This window comes from Eublepharis macularius, chromosome 5 (genome assembly GCF_028583425.1).
Source record: "Eublepharis macularius isolate TG4126 chromosome 5, MPM_Emac_v1.0, whole genome shotgun sequence".
Classification (NCBI taxonomy): Eukaryota; Metazoa; Chordata; class Lepidosauria; order Squamata; family Eublepharidae; genus Eublepharis; species Eublepharis macularius.
Window position 1 is genome coordinate 82,430,589 of NC_072794.1, and position 17,006 is coordinate 82,447,594.

At 41.5% G+C, this 17,006-nt stretch overlaps 2 protein-coding genes across 2 annotated transcripts in view; one reads left to right on the top strand and one right to left on the bottom strand.

The window, feature by feature from the left end:
* The window catches only part of FYB2 (FYN binding protein 2), a 58,105-nt gene that overhangs the window by 26,064 nt on the left and 15,035 nt on the right, over positions 1–17,006 (top strand). The window contains exons 7-12 of the mRNA XM_054981960.1: positions 835–860; positions 3,759–3,843; positions 5,081–5,207; positions 12,156–12,288; positions 12,412–12,452; positions 15,962–16,031. Of these exons, the coding sequence (XP_054837935.1) occupies positions 835–860; positions 3,759–3,843; positions 5,081–5,207; positions 12,156–12,288; positions 12,412–12,452; positions 15,962–16,031 (482 nt within the window). The remainder of the gene's footprint in view (positions 1–834; positions 861–3,758; positions 3,844–5,080; positions 5,208–12,155; positions 12,289–12,411; positions 12,453–15,961; positions 16,032–17,006) is intronic.
* Positions 4,140–17,006, bottom strand: part of PRKAA2 (protein kinase AMP-activated catalytic subunit alpha 2) — a 62,791-nt gene continuing 49,924 nt past the window's right edge. Inside the window, exon 9 of the mRNA XM_054981961.1 lies at positions 4,140–4,173. The gene's annotated coding sequence lies outside the window, so the exon portion shown is untranslated. The remainder of the gene's footprint in view (positions 4,174–17,006) is intronic.

Here is a 17,006-nt window from a genome sequence, read left to right on the forward strand (position 1 = left end):
TTCATGGTGGAACAAACTGGGTAACTCTCAAGGATTTTTCCACTAAGGCCATCACTTTGTTCTTAAATACTTGACACAAAGATGGGGTGCAGGAGGGATGAGCACCCAGCATGTAGAGAAGCGCTGAATCAGTGAGGGTTATCTCTAAGGGTTCTGAGAAAATGATTTGATAGGTCCACCACAGTAATATGAAAGATGCTAATAAACAAGAAAATTTACAGGAATCTCATATGCACAGTAGAGGGCAAAAGGGTTGATTTCTACCATTATGTAACACTGAATAGATAGCAAATGTTCCCAATTTTAACTACCTGAAGTAGGGATTTTCAGATGTTCAGTACTGACAATCATCAGTTCACATGGAGAATGTCCTTGTAGCAGCATCATGCTGAGATCTGTGTTTTGGCACCAAAGTGTGCAACCAGAATGCAAATTTCGGCAAGTGTATCACATCTGCATACTTTTATTCACAAAATAGGGCATAGATTGATGAATTCAAACTCCATGTGAAATGTCTGTCATTTTTAAAAGTTTTACTAATAAGGTATTTGACAATATATATTAAAAATGTGGTTAAAAGCCAAAAGACCATGTGTACATGGGGACACACTCTCTCCTTCCTCTCAGCTGCAGGCCATCAGACTAGGACTGATGCTGGAAGGATATACTAACAACCCTTTCCCCATAGAAGCATTTTGCTCAATTTGTCTCTTTGACTTCTGTCTTCCAGTTTCACACTAATGGTATGAAGCACACTAAGACAACTTTTTTTTCCAGTTTTAATTGGGTTTGAGTGTGTGATAATTAAAGTTGTCTTCTCTGTTTTATGCACAGGGACATTTTCTCACTGCCGCATGTAGGTAAGTTTTTTCTAGAGTTTCATCTTAATATGTCACAATAAAATGTTAGAGCAATGGGATTTTGTACTTGAAGTGAAGCTGACTGAAGATGTATTGTCAGCTGTGGGTGAATGTAGGATGTTGAGGTTGAAATTTCCTTTTAAATCTTCTTAGTCCTTCTGGAAAGGTAGCATAACTGGCCAAGGAACACTTAAATTATCCTGCATTTCTCATATCTTGATAGATCACTAGCCTCGTAAGGTTTTCTACAGGAGGAGTTGTTTTGTATAACCCTATTCACTGCAGGCATCATGCAAACTGATGGTTGTAGTCAGAATCTGCATGCTTTCTACAAACCTAACAATAGTTCATCCAGATTAATTTATGAATTTATTACTTATTTAAAATTAATTTATTTACATTATAACCCACATTTCTCACTGAGACTTAAGGTAGATTATATGGTATACAACAAAGCAGGGCTGGGCTGGGAAACATTTTGGGTACTCTATGCCACCTTGGTTTCCATGATTATGGATGTGGGGTACACTCTCAATTTCTATTGATTTAATTATCCGTAATAGGAGTATCCATCCTCCATCTGACTGAAATTTGGCAGGAAGATTCTCTTTGGTCAGGAGTGTAAACCATAGAATTTTATCTCATGGGGGAGGGCAGAATCACAACTGAAAAAAGTACCTAGTTATCTTCTGTTCAAATAAATGGGATTTAGAAGTGCTTAATTTTGGTAGGTTGTGGCCTGGTTGTGGCCAGATAGTCCTTGTTTTACTCTTTACAGTATGGCTACCATTGCTGCTGAAATTAATACTTAAAAGTACCCTAACTGAGCACCTCATAAAATCTGGTGATATGATGGGAGCAGATCAAAAGCATGATAAATTAGGTGGTGTCAGTTGTTAAAAATTGAAAAAGATTTTGCCCTTATTCAGTCAAAGAACTAGTTCATCCACTATAAAACTGAAGTTATATGAGAAATTAAAACAAACTGGGTGAACGCTCAATGGCTAAATAAGATGAGGTAGAAATTCCATAAGAGGTCACTTTCTATAGTGCTCTAAAATAAATTTGTGCCATGGCCTTGTAGTCTGTTATTGCTGCACGGTGATAGAAAGTGCCATCAATTAATAGCTGATTATTACAATCCATGCTGGGGTTTGCAAGATAAAAGACTAACAGAGTTTGCCAATGCTTGGTTCTGCAGCCCTGGTCTTCCTTGGAAGTCTCCCATGCAATTACTAACAAAGGCCAACCCTGCTTAGTTTCTGTGATCTGATGAGATCAAGCTTGCCTGGGCTATTCAGGTCAGAGATGGTGCTGTCTGGTGGTAATCATGACAGAGAAAGAATGAAGCTACTGCAAAGGCCAGATGTTGTTGTGACAGCTCATAAATGTTATCCTTACTGATTTGTTGTGTAGGGAAGCCTCAAATCCTATGTCACAGATCTGTCCTCCTAAGTTGGTTGGTTTTTTGCCTTACCTTTCATTGAAGGGGAATGGACATTTACCTCCCCCCTCCCCCCACCCACAGCCTGCCTATTTATCATCCATAAGATGACCAGTAGTGAGACAGGTTTGTAAATGTCTGAACTTCCTTCTCCTAAACTAGTCAGTCCAGTTCTGCTGCCATCCTTCTCCTGTGCCCAACACTTAAAACTATAGCTGTGCCCAGGATATTTCTCGTCATACACCACCCCAAAAGAGTAGCATAGTGGATTTTTCATAAGCAGCTATACATGACCCTTTTCCAGCAACATTGGACTAGAGAAGACTGATATATTCAAAACAGGATTTAGTATTCAGTTTGCCGCCCCCCCCCCCCGCCCAGCCTCCAGTGCAAGAGCCTATTGGTTGCTCAATGATTGCCAAATCTTAAATACATTAGTCATCTATTCCTTCTCCGAATCTTCATAGGGGAGGAAGAAATTTAAATTCTATTCCTGATAGGTATCATGACCACTCAAAAAACAACCATACAAGAGGAGGACTTTTACTATTGTGACACCAGAGAAGCAGCGCCTTCAAAGGGGTGACCCACACTAGTAGCTAATCCTCACAGAAATTGGCTGTCTGGGCTAGAAGTTGGTGGTGGCTGCACAGACAAGATGTGCTGCTCTCTCCCAGACTTCTCTCCTCTAGACCAGAGATGGGCACAAACTGGAAAAAAACTGAACAATGTGGTTCGTGGTTCATCAAATTTCACGAACTATGAACTTTCACGAACCTGCCCCTGGTTCATGAACCAGTTCATTTGGTTAGTGAAAACATCACATCCAGATCAGACAACCATCACTTCCGGGCCAGCAGAAGGTCACTCCCAGGTCAGCAGAAGGTCTGCAGGAAGTCTATCCCCTGTTGCCTAGGAAACTGATTGGCACCAGGCTGTCTGCAGTGATGAACCAAAAAATGAACCAAACGAACCAGCCTAAACATTCGTGGTGGTTTGTCAGAAATGGGATTTTGGTTCGTATTTTGGTTCGTGCCCATCTCTACTCTAGGCACTCTAGCCTTGATGTTGCTGCTGTGCTCCACTGGTTCAGCTGTCCATGGTATCATTAGCTCTGATGAGTATTCTGGCTGCCTCTGAGGGATGGTTTCCCAGGGAGGGGGCAGAGCAACTGTGTCGTTCCTACAGTTTAAACTACATAGCCATCTTGACAACTCCAAGTTTTGTGTGGAAAAACTGTTGCGGTTACATTCAAGAAAATGTAATCTAGTGCATGCATTCACAAGCCCTTTTAGATCCTCCCTCTAATCTATGATTTTGTGTTTTGAGATTCCATCAAGGACATATGTGGCAAGGTCTTCCTCCAAAGCTATCTAAAGCAATAGCCATTGCAATATCTGTGAATAACCTTACAGTACTGTGATATGACATTTTGTTGTCTGTTAACACTTCAGCTCTGAAAAAGAGGATGAACTAGAGAGAAGAGCAGTCTGGAATAATGAATCATCAAACCAACAAGCAGCAAAATTTATATTCAAGGTACATTTAAATAGAGAAATGCAATCCTGGAAGAACCAAGGAATGTACGATCCCCATTTTTAGTTTTGAAAATACATCTTTAAGTCAAACATGGAATTGGTAATTTTCTTTCTTCAGCTAGCACAGGGACCACTCTCAGAAAGGGGAAAGATGAGGTTCCCACAGCTTTTTGTGGTCTTCAGTATTTTTTTGTTTTTCAGTATTCAGCACAGCAAAAATCCTCTCCTCTCAATGAGAACTTGTCAGGTCTTCTCTGAGTCCACAGATAAGAGAATTGATCTCCTGGTGATAGCAGTGACAGATTCTGGTTTGGACATGCATCTCTTCCTCCTGGAAAGTAAAAGCGGTTTTATGGCCGTTGCTCTAATCTCTGGCATAGGATTGACGTAATTAAAACTTGGATGCTCATTTTGAAGACTATAGCATCTCATGATCCATTTCTCTAATAGCTGAGGTATAATTTGGAAAGTAGCCACTCCTCCCTGCAGAGGCTTTTAGGACTACTATAAAATGGATTTTCATCAAATGTATTTACTATGTATTGTCCCATCAGACCCTCCTCTAAGAATGAGTTCTAATGGATGAAAAGTTTTTGATCTCTTTTCATAAGGAGACATTTCCTGCTCTACCGGGAAGTTCTGTTACAGTTCAAACTGTACGAATAAACAAGGAATGTTCTGAAATCTGCTGATTTATTTCCAAGCATATTTCAAAGTGCTCATACTTACCTGCAAAGTTCTAAAGAGTTTGGCTGGGATCCTATGATGCAAGTTTGCCATTGCCCGTCCATCAGTGCAGTAGCTCCTCTGATGGAACAGCTTTTATGTTTGTGGGAGAGAAGACGGTGATTCTTGCTCATCCCTCTTCCTGCTTCAGACTCGCAGTTTCCCACCCCCATTCTTTCATGTCCACCAACCCAAAGGAGCATAATTGAGGGGTGGGGGAATAAGGCTGCAGAAGGGGGACTCTGCTCTATACTACTTAGGTCCCTAACCCATGTCTAAAAAATTGTCTTCTTGTATATCCGTGTCTGTTAGCTAAGATATGCAAGTGAGGTGCTGTTAAATGTGTGCCCACCTAAAGTGATGTGGTTTAGCATAACAGACAGGGAGCTTCCCCTTGACTTTGGAACTCTCTTCCCATCTCAGTTGATGTGACACCAGGGTTTCAGAAGCTTCCTATTGATGAGGCTGAATGTGAGTTAAAATAATTTGAGTATCATAATATTTTTGAACAGATTGGAGACGATGGAGAGATACTTGCAAAAACAAGATTAAAGGGAGAAAGTTTTGATGGGAAGAATGTGCTTCAAAAGGGAACACCACAAACTTTCAGTGAGCGATTCCTAGAAAAAGATAGAAATTGTAAGTACTGCTGGATGCTTCTTTAATTTGCACTTTCTTGACATTGACTTCTGTGAGCTTGTTTGTTTCAGGCCTCTTCTAGTCCTGCCTGTATATGTCTACTCAGAAATAAATTACAGTTGGATTTACTCCCTATGTAAGGTTGCACTCCATCCCACAGTTATAGTGGAATCATAAATAGAGTTACATCCTTCTAAGCCCATTGACTTAAGTAGAATTAGAAAGGTTTAACTCTGTTCAGGATTGCACTATAAATCAATTTCTCCTTCATAAGAAACCACAGATTCAAACAATGGGAGTCGAATTTTTGTCTTCATTTCCTACCTTACCTTTTGATTTAGATGTGCCAGTATGAGAGGTGGTAGACCTGTAGGGCAGCAGTTAAGAGATGGGTCTACAAATCAGGATGTCTCAGATCAAATTGCTTTGAATTGGTTAGGGGGCTTTAGACAAGCTACAGTCCTTCAAGGCCTCAGCCCTGCTACAACAATATGGGCATTAGAACAGACCTCCATGACCTTAGAAGAGCGAGATCCAGGTCCAACAGCACCTTAAAGACATCTAAATATCCAAGATGCTATTGGACCCAGATCTTGCTCTTCTGCTACAGACCAACACAGCTACCTACTTGAAGCTGTCTTAAATTATAATTGTTACAACAATCTTGTAGATCAAGATGCCACTATTTTCTGGATACCAAATATTAATCTTGTGGCTCAAGCTTGTACTCCACTCAGAAGAACACTCAACCCCTGGAGAAAGCTTTTTCAAGCCAGTAGTTGCAGCGGGCAGGTGTTTGTGGAAGTGGCTGACCAATGGGTGGGGAAATGTGGCATGAGAGATTTTGTCTCTCTGTGCTTCCCTATCCTGCTTCTACCCCTCCCCCCCCTGCCTCATTACAATATTTGAAGTATGGGGAAATTACAAACATAAGCAACATCTCTAATAAAAATGGCAATTGCAAGCCATATTAAGAGGCATTTTGTCCCCCACCATGAGAAAAGTAATGGAAATGACTCTTTTTTTAAAGATGGTGCCTGCTGTGAAACATTTGTTTGACATCTAAAACCAAAATATGCTTTTTATATATATGTAAAACGTATACTTTTTAACCTATTAATTGACTAAAGGTCATATCACTGTTTGACTTTAGTCTCATGCTAGTCATAATAAACATTCTGAGAAGAACATGGAGTTTGCAAAAAAAAATAAGGAAAGTGTTTGGTAGCTGATTAGTTGAGAATATACAAGACCTTGTTTTCTCAGTTATTCTGTACCCATGCTGTGCAAAGGCTTGAGCTTGTCCTGTCACTTATACAATATCTACATGCTTAGATGTGAGGGATTCTTGCCTCACAGGAATACTCTGTACTGCCTCTAATTTGGTGATGACACACGCATTGTTTGTGAACCTCCTCTAACAGCTTCATTCATATAACCTGTTTTGCTTTCAAATATAAAAGAGCCTTTCAGTGTTCATGAGCTAGAAGCTGAGACTCTTCCTTGCTGTTAACATCTCTTCTGAAAATAAATACTGCTGTGTTAAAACCTAATTCGACTATTAGATGCAGTTGGGACTCCCACAGAAAGCTATTAGTCTGCCTTGGCAGGATTTGAGAGATTGGAATACATTCATTGGCTTTGGCTAGAATGCTCAAGGGTCTGATGTGAATCTACTTGAATATAATAAAGACTATCAAAAGATAGAGGTGTTTTCCTGAAGAGAGAACAGAAAACTGTTCAGCTTCCCCATTGGTTGTTCAAAAGTATATCTCTTTTTTGCAACAGAACAGCTTCACAACCTGGCAGCTAATGAATGCATTTCTGCACAACCATTGTTTGTATAATGAATGCACATGAGATATATACTCCACATGTTTTCACTCAATGTTGTGTTCTCATTACTTCTATTTTTGGAGGTCCTACCCAATGCTACTAGGTTGGATCCAGACAAATTTTCCAGTAACAGAATGGAAGTCCTCTGTCTCCCCCTCCCACTGTAGCCCACTGACCTGTCCAAAATGCTACTCCTGGGGCATAGAGGACTAATACAAATGTCATGAGGGTGATCTGCAACAGGAAGGGTAAAACAATGTTCCTAGCACTGCCTTGGCAAATGTTGGGAGATTGGGGGCAGAGTTGAAGGAGGATATGACTCTCTAGGCTGCCTCCCCCATCTCTCTGTTTTTACCATAGAGATTAGGGGAAATTCCTAGAGCATCCTTATGTGGAAGCCATTTTTTATCTTGCTTCTCAAGAGGTGGGAAACTGGGATTGGGAACTGGTAAATGGATGGCCTAGGTATCGAAGGAAATTGTGAACTTAATCTGGATCCAAATCTCTGAAAAAAGAAGCCTATATGTGTAAAGATCTAAAGAGAAAGTGATGACCAAAGTACATATCTTTCCCACATAGAAATTCCAGGAGGCATGTTTATTGCCACTTATTCCCATTGCTTTGGCTTTATAACAAGAGCTACATAGAGCTTTGGCTTTATACCAAGAGCTACCCATTTGTAGTCAGTAGGGGTGTACATAACGGAAAAAAACAAGCCAAAATTACATGCACAATTCACTGGTTCAGCAGATTCCAGAATGCTTAACGAAATCTGGAAAATGAGGCTGTAACTACTACTCCACCACCCCAACCCCGCTGAAAACGTTGTATGTTTTCTTGTGATACTTGCTGCACAGAGATCATACAGGCCGACCAGGTAGTCAGGGACCATCTGGCAGCATCTTGTTTTCCTTAATGGCGAGTTTGTCTGCATGCAACCAATTGGCTCCAAAGGGGAGAGACTGAGCCCTTACATTAACTCTGTTGGTAGGAAGGGGATGTGCATGGTGCACATGAGTGGTTTTTTCAGCACTTCCTGGGCAATGGGGTTATGGCATTGAGTGGCTGATAGGGATCAAAGGTTTGCTTTGCACGAGGGAGGGGAGCAGCAGATGGTATGGTGCCATCAGTGCCAGCGTTGCCATTGCCATCCCTTTCTGTGCACTTTTATGCACAATGCAAGGAGAGACTGGCCTGGAAACATCCACGCAGGTGTGCACATGTAAGTTTGAAGAGGGAGGGCTTTCCTTTATCCTCTGAGCCCCAGCTATGGCCAAGGCTCATATTATGCAGATTAGTGTGAAAACTGGAAAGAAAAAACATTTTATTAAAGGAGAGCCACACTGAGGACGTCCCAGGCATGTGGAGCTGGTTCATGCGCATCCTGTGGCCTTCTGCTGCTTCTATCTTTCTCTTAACATGCCATGGTGCCAGGGCCATTCACTATGACTAAAGAAGTCCTCCAAAGATTTTATTTATTTAAAATTTCTATTCTGCCCTCCCTGCGAGCGGGCTCAGGGTGGATAACAACATATTAAAATACAATAAAAATTCATCTACATTAAAACATCATTAAAACAGCAGTGTATTTCTATTAATACACGTTTAAATCAGGATGTTGGACAGCCTTCACAGGGAGGGTTAAGATTTTATGCACCCCTTTTTTCAGCAGGTTGAGAAGCACCGGGATGAATTTCATCTTGCCCATAAACCCTTCTGGCAGGCTTTTTGGGCTTCTCTGATTAAAACTGTTAACCCAGCGTTAATAACAGAAGTAGTAGGCGTATGCATTGACTGTACCCAAGTCTTTCCCAATCAGTATTCCACATAGAAGGACTGATCTGGTAACATTTTTTCTTTCTGTTTCGCCTCCTTTAACTTCTCCTTTTTCCTTTTTATTCAACTCTAGATTAAGAGTTAACACTTTTAGTCGGAAGGGGAGACAGGCAGCCAACATCCTGTATATTCTCCCACTTTTATTAGTAACAATAGGGGGGAAAGTGGGCCATCCTCTACGTCCCTTCCCATGAAGGAAAAGCCAGCATCTAGCTCTCCCTTTCTGTGTGCTTTTATGCACAGTGCTAGGACAGGCCAGTGGACAGCGGTTTTAAACAGGGAACCTTGGGCTGCTACAAAGCAGATTAGGGTGAGGAGGATTCGCCACTCATCCCAGAAATGAACCTACAAGGTACAAGGAATAACAGAAGGTCTCAAAGGTAATAATTTATTGGCTTTGCTATCATAAAGAAGCAATTTTTATTTTGCTGTGCTGTGCTAGTTGGCAATGGAAAGCTATCCTGCTTGCATGTTATGTTGTCGTGCTTTGCCAGTGCCAATTTGCCAGTAAGTTTCCCACCATTGTGTGTGCCCGCCAACATTCATCTTCTTTGGCATCCATTGTTATGCGAGTCTTCATGTGCTTGAGGAGAAACTCACAGGATTGAAGGGTTTGGGACAATGCAGTTTTTGGTTAAGTGCAAATACGGCCTCGTAACCCTCAACTCCCCCCCCTTGAAAAGAATAGAGTATACGTGTGAGCACTGCACAGCACAATGCTCGCCTTGATGCATGCCTTCTCCAACTGTCCCTTGGAGTTCATAAGCAAGGAACTCCACTCTCAGACTCTGTGGGATGATGGTTTAGAGGGAAGACTGTGTTCGATGTGATTCTGGTGTCACTGAATGCAAAAACAGCTGTTCAGAACCTCATTTCCCCACCCCACCACTTGAAAAGAAGAGTGTGGGTTGGCACACATGCAGCCAATGTGCACACAATGGGCCAAAATTCATTAAAATGAAAAAAACCCCAAATGGACATATTCTGAACCAGCACCAGCTGACCCAGAATAAACAAATACTGGAACAGAATTATTCCGGAACCCCCCAGAATCAAAACTGAAATGGAAACTTTCTTGGTGCTCACCCCTAGTGGCCAGTATCTCTTTATAAACTTCTGTTCTATATCTAGCAAGAGGGCTTTCATTGAAACTCAGATATGCCTGTTCTATAAGTGCCCAGGAACAGACTATGGAGCCCACATATGACTGAGACCTTGTCTAAGGCGGGAGGCTAGAGAAGGCATGTTCTACTCCTCTCAACCCCAGCTCTCCAACTGTATTGTGGGGATAATCATAGAATCATAGAGTTGGAAGGGGACATACAGACCATCTAGTCCAACTCCCTGCCCAGTTCAGGGTCAGCCTAAAGCATCTCTGACAAGTATTCATGTAGCCTCTTCTTGAAAACTGCCAGTGAGGGGGAGCTCACCACCTCCCTAGGCAGCTGATTCCACTTTTGAACTACTCTGACTGTGAAAAAGTTTTTCCTAATATCCAGCGGATACCCTTGTGCATGTAATTTAAACCCATTGCTTCGGGTCCTACCCTCTGCTGCCAACTGGAACAGCTCCTTCCCCTCCTCCAAATGACAGCCTTTCAAATATTTAAAGAGAGCAATCATGTCCCCCCTCAACCTCCTCTTCTCCAAACTAAACATTCCCAAGGCCCTCAGCCTTTCCTCGTAGGGCTCAGTCTCCAGACCCCTGATCATCCTCGTCACTCTCCTCTGCACCCTCTCGATTTTGTCCACATCCTTTTTGAAGTGAGGTCTCCAGAACTGCACACAATACTCCAAGTGTGGCCTGACCAAGGCAGTATAGAGAGGGGCTATAACTTCCTGTGATTTCAGTGCTATGGCCCCTTTGATACAACCCAAGATTGAATTAGCCTTTTTTGCCACTGCATCACATTGACTGCTCATATTTAGTTTACAGTCCACTCTTACCCCAAGATCCCTTTCACATATACTACTGCCCAGAAGTGTATCCCCCATCCAGTATTTGTGCTTCCCATTTTTGTGCTTCTCATTTTTGTGGCCCAAATGTAATACTGTGTCTTTGTTGAATTGCATCCTATTCACAGCTGCCCACTTCTCCAGAGTATTCAGGTCTTGTTGAATTTTAATTCTATCTTCTTGGGCGTTTGCTACTCCTCCCAATTTGGTATCATCAGCAAATTTAATGAGCAGCCCTTCCACTCCTTCATCCAGATCATTGATAAAAATATTGAAAAGTACCGGGCTCAAAACCGAGCTCTGCAGCACCCCACTGGACACCTCCCTCCAATCTGATGAAACGCCGTTGACCACCACTCTTTGAGTGCGGTCCTCTAACCAGTTCCCTATCCACCGAACTGTCCTATAGTCCAGTCCACAGTCTTCCAGTTTGCCCATCAGAATGTCATGGGGGACCTTATCAAAAGCTTTACTGAAATCCAGATAAATCACGTCAACAGAGTTCCCCCAATCCAGTAAGCTGGTCACTCGATCAAAGAAGGAAACCAGGTTGGTCTGGCAAGATCTGTTAGGAACAAAACCATGCTGACTTCCCAGGATCACTGAGTGGTCCTTCAGATGCTGACAGATCGATCCCTTTGGGCATTGGTATATAGACACTTGTAGCCATGTACCTTTGTTTGACCCGTCCTACCCAGGTGGGTCCCCACTGTTTTCACTTCGTCATTGAAATCACCATGTCGATTGTCCCCTTCTCCTTGCGGCATCAGTTTAAAGCTCTCCTAATGAAGTTCTCCAATTTTGTTCCAAACGTTTTCTCCCCTGCCCTTGAGAGGTGAAGCCCATCATGTGCTAGAAGGCCTTCTCTAAGAAAACCTATCCCATGGTCCCAGAACCCAAAGCGCTCCTGCCGGCACCACCATCTCAGCCAATGATTCACCTCAAGTATGGTCCGCTCCCTGAGCGTTCCTCTTCCTATGATGACACTTTGTTCACTGCTCTTAAAGGGGCACTAACCTGTCTAGAAGAGCAGTATATAAGTGCAGTTGTTGTTGAGGTTACCTGTACCAAGTTCAGTCATTGCAGCAAATCAGTCTAGCACTGCTGCTCAGTTCAGCCTAGTTTGGCTTCTAGTGCACCACTGAAGACTGCCCTTGGAACCCAAGGTTCTAGAAGCAGCCAATGAAAAGCATTGTTGGCAGTTTTGTTTTATGGAGGAAAAGCTCAGAGAAACTGATGCAAATTACAGGAATTTCATCATTTTAGACATTTATCCACTGTGTATGTTAAGGAGAGCTTGTAAACATGGGCCCTTCTACAGTTTCAGATGGGTACGTGTGCCTGGAAGCTTTGAAAGTCAAAGAAGAACAAGCAGCTCAGGATCCCAGGGCTCCCAGTCCTGTGCAAGCTCTGGAGGAATTGTACGATGATGTAGAAGGAATAGAGAGGGAATTGTGAGTAAGCTACAGATAAGTAGATTTAAACTTGTTAACTGAAATTAGATTTTACCTGTAGATTTAAACTTGTTAACTGAAAATTTAAATGGAATAAATGATTTGAAATTGTTTTTGTTGCAGTCAAGCCTTGGATACCTTAAGCTCATTCACTTCTGACAGTGGTAAGTGTGTGAAAGTAATGTAATGCTTTAGAAAAGTTTCTTCAATAATATTCACAAAATGGGGTTATCTTGTGTCTGCAACCTGTACAAAGCCTTCCTAGCAATTCTTGCAAAGGGCCAAACTTCTGTCAATGAATCATCTATCCTGCCCAAATCATACAAATGGCTATAAAGTCTGGGACTCTGGACACAGTATAGTGCCTCGACAGCTTCTCCATGACTAGCTATATATATTTCTGTGTACCACAACACATTTCAGAAATTCAGCTACCTATGAGGGCAAAAGGAGTGATATAAATTTTGTTAAATAAAAATAAATCAGATTCTCTTTTGAAAGCTGATATAATGAAGGGCATTCTGGTCCAAATTTCACTTTAATACTGCACGAAGTTTTTATTTAATTTATGTATATCACTTATATTCCGCCTTTCTCATTGAGACTCAAGGCGGATTACATAGTGTGGGATTAGTACAATCAGTGGCAAGGACAAGGACAGGCATTTCCTTACAGTGTCAAGAACATTTCCATAAACAATGTCATAGGGTAAATGAATACAAGTTTACAAAGACATAATATTAGCAAGGACCCAATATGGGGTTGAAGAATTGCTGAAACGGAACAGAGTCAATTCTAGGACTTATACTAAAAAACGTGAAGCACAGGTAATATATAGAAGTACATATTTAAAGTAACAGATAATATGTAAGGCAACATAATGGTGAAATCTATGGTTCCTAACTCATTAGCAAAACTTCTGTGATCTCTTTCCCACAATACTGCCCTCTTAGCTGAGAAAAAGGCCTTTTTGAATAATTCAGTTTTGCATTGTTTGCGAAAAGCCAGGAGTGTGGGGGCCCTCCTAACCTCCTCAGGCAGGCCATTCTATAGGACAAGGGGCCACCACAGAGAAAGCCCGTGTATAGGCTGCTGTTGATTTCGCCAATATGCAGGCTGGCACCTGCAAGAGACCCTATTCAGATGAGCAAAGCTGCTGTGAAGGGACATAGGGAGGGAGGCGGTTCCATAGGTATGCTGGACCAAGGCCATGAAGAACTTAGTATGTAATAACCAATACCTTGAACTGTTGAGTGGTTTTGGGGCCAAATCCTCTCTCGTTAGCTTGGCTCTTCTCCCAAATTTAATATGCGGAATGCTATTTCTAACCTATCTTCCAGCGTGATTGTAATACTTACTGTCAATGTAAGCGGAGCATCTTTACAGAGTGCTTTTCTCAACTTTTTAAAATACCCTCTGAAAAGCTTTGTCAATACATACCATGATCCAAGGCTACCTGCAAACATAATTTTTGATCTAGCTTGGCATACAAAGAAGAAGGTTGCTGTTTTATTAAGCATCCACATGATGTCCTGTAGTCATCCACTTTCCTTGTTTTCTCCACTTCACTGTGATCTCTTATCTCTCTCCTTTTTTTTTTAAAGATCACAATCAAAGTATGTTTTGTTTGCCTTGTAGATGGAAGGTCACATTCTTATAGATCTATGCGCCCATCATCTCCATATTCTGCCACCTCCCCCAGAAGCTTTCTTTGGGTTTTTGTATAAAAATAAAAAATCCTCACCAATTGACATATTGCTCTAGTAATATAGTATTCTTTCTACTAATTCCTCTGTATTCCCAGCTTTCAATCTCTTTTTAAAAATGTAAGTCTCTAGCCCTGTTCATTTCTGGTCTATGCTTTCCCCCTTGTATCACCAAATGACAAGGGTTACAAACTTTTTTTAAATAGAAGGTAGAAATTCAGAGGACCTAGCAGAGAAATTGTTATAACATTATAGTGATGATTTCCACTGCTAATTTAAAAAAAAATCCTTTGGGTAGCAAGGGTGGGGATGGCAGCCATGGGGAGGGGACTAATGTTGTCTTTTTCATGTGGAAGAAGTGTGGAAATCCCGCCCCCCTCAGGATATATACTACATCTGCAATACCAGCTTTGTAGGCTCCTGAGAGCCCATTAGTTTAAAGCTAACACAATAAATAGGAATTGCTTATCAGTTTTTTTAATGGAAAGGGATGCATTCCTCAAATTAGGAATAGGAGGTGAATTTTTGTATGAGGTTGGGATGGCAGGTCTTCAGAGCCTGAGGCATGTTCTCTTTGCTAAGATGCATAGTACCTTCTGCCAGGTCCCTTTGGCCCCCTCACTTTCTTACTGAATCTTGCTTCAGGCTTGTTGATTGGCATGTGGCCTTTTTGTGCATTCCCCTCCCCTTAAACTACTTACAATCCTTTTTTTTGAAATAACCACAGTTACTTCAAACAGGTATTGCCAGGGGCTATAATCATACTGTCAAAGAAAAAATGGCTCCCTTATGAGAAACTGATTAGCCCACAATAATACTTAATAGTGGTAATTCAGTGTGACTGCTAAAGTCCTAGTAATCCCCGTTTTAATATAATTTAATGTTAACATTTCATTGTAAGAACAGTGATAGTTTTTACTCTGCTCTTTTGTCTCAGTTATTGTATAGACTTTTGGCCTAAGAATATATGGACTGTTCAATATTAGTAAAGCTTGATGGTGGTTGTGGGTTTTCCGGGCTGTATTGTCGTGGTCTTGGCATTGTAGTTGTACACCTCTGAAGATGCCAGCCACAGCTGCTGGCGAAACGTCAGGAACTACAATGCCAAGACCACGGCAATACAGCCCGGAAAACCCACAACCACCATCGTTCTCCGGCCGTGAAAGCCTTCGACAATACATTAGTAAAGCTTGTTAAAATAATTTGGTATTTTTTTAAAGAAACCTGTTCAAAGGACATGTCTTCATGAAATGGTTTGTAGGTATGACTAACTGAATCATTGACCTTTTGCTTTTATTTGTAATAATCTTGTGGTTATTTTTCCTTGCAGAAGCTCTTGGTTTCAAAACTACCCTTCTTTTCCTTTTCTGTCACACAACCTTTTAAGAATCTTGCTGTTCCCATATGCAAGGTCCAAGAATCTGCAAAGATAATTAAAGAATTTAATGCATTCGTTCTGGTGATACATTGTTGCACAGAAAACATTTTGGGTTAGATCTCTACAAAAATCCATGTGTGCAAGGGCAGCAATTTTTTGCCAATCCCACCCCCCCTCAATAGCAGCCTCCTCTCATGCTGCCCTGTCTCCGAGGAGCAGCATTGAGGAGGGGGGGATTTCAGGCTGCTCTGGGAATGGGGAGCTGGAGAAGTTATCCATCTGTGCATGGAAGTGTCAGATGCGAGCCAACCCTTTGTGTCATACAAAACATTCTACTCTTTGGAGGTTAGTGCTCCACATTTTAGAGTCTGGGCATTTAGATGTCTAGTTTATTGTCCACTCTAAAACTTTAAAACCCACTTTGATATTTCTGCTCTAAAAAATCTTGTTAAAATCTGTTCTGCTTAATTAAATAACTTGTAAATGTTAACATTTTTTACTGTTTAAACTGATCTTCTGGATAATTAACTCTTCCTCTTTAATGGAATTCCACATTCTTGTCTGAAGATCACTATTTTTGTGTATCAAGTTCCAGACAGTATCTATGAAGAAACATATGAGGATGTTCAAAGTGGAGATTATAAATCAACAAAATCAGAGTGAGTGTCATGTCTTTATAAAGTACTTTTCTTGAGCACTTCTTCTGTTCATTGATTAGGTACCTTGTTTTCATGCAGTACATTTTCCCCTGCAAACTGCATGAATCGGCACTAGGGTTTCAATTGAGTCCACACTCCATAGGGAACTGTGGCCTATCCTGGATCCTTGATGTATAGTGTGTGTGTGTATATATTATATATACATATATTGTATATACATACATATGAGTGTGTGTGTGTGTGTGTGTGTGTATTACATTCCCATATGGTTTAGGTTTAAACATGAAATGCGTGGAGTAACCCTTGGATAGGGTTGCCAGCTCCAGGTTCTGAAATTCCTGGAGGGATCTCAGCAGGGTATAATGCTATAGGGTCCACATTCCAAAGTAGCCATTTTCTCCAGAGGAACTGAACTCTGTAGCCTGGAGATCAGTTGTAATTCTGTGATAACTCCAGCCACCATCTGGAGGTTGGCAATCTTACCCTAGGAATAGACTGGAGAAAACTCTTTAACTAAGCCATGCTTCTAAATGGTTGTCTTAGATGAATCCATTGATTTGGATCCAATGAGATTTCTGTCAGTGAAAGTCTGGGAGGGGGACTGCCTTCCAACCACGAACCTCTGACCCTCCCCTCTCCCCTGTGCTTTTCTGAGGGGTGTCCTAACTGGGCTCCTGGGGGAATTTTGAGCTGCAGAGCAAGTGGGAAGCAAAGGTATTTTGCTACACCACAGAGAGCAATCTCATTCATTTGTGGAAACCAGAGGACCCAAGAATTGTGTGATAGAAGACAGTAGGATCCCACAAGAATTGGTATTGAGGCTGGTGCTATTTCATTTGTTCATAAATGATATGACATTGGGAGTGAGCAGTATAGTAGACAAGTTTGCAGATGATACCAAATTATTTAGGATGGTGAAAACCAAGGAAGACTGTGAAGAGCTGCAGAAGAATCTCTCTAAATTGGATAAGTAAG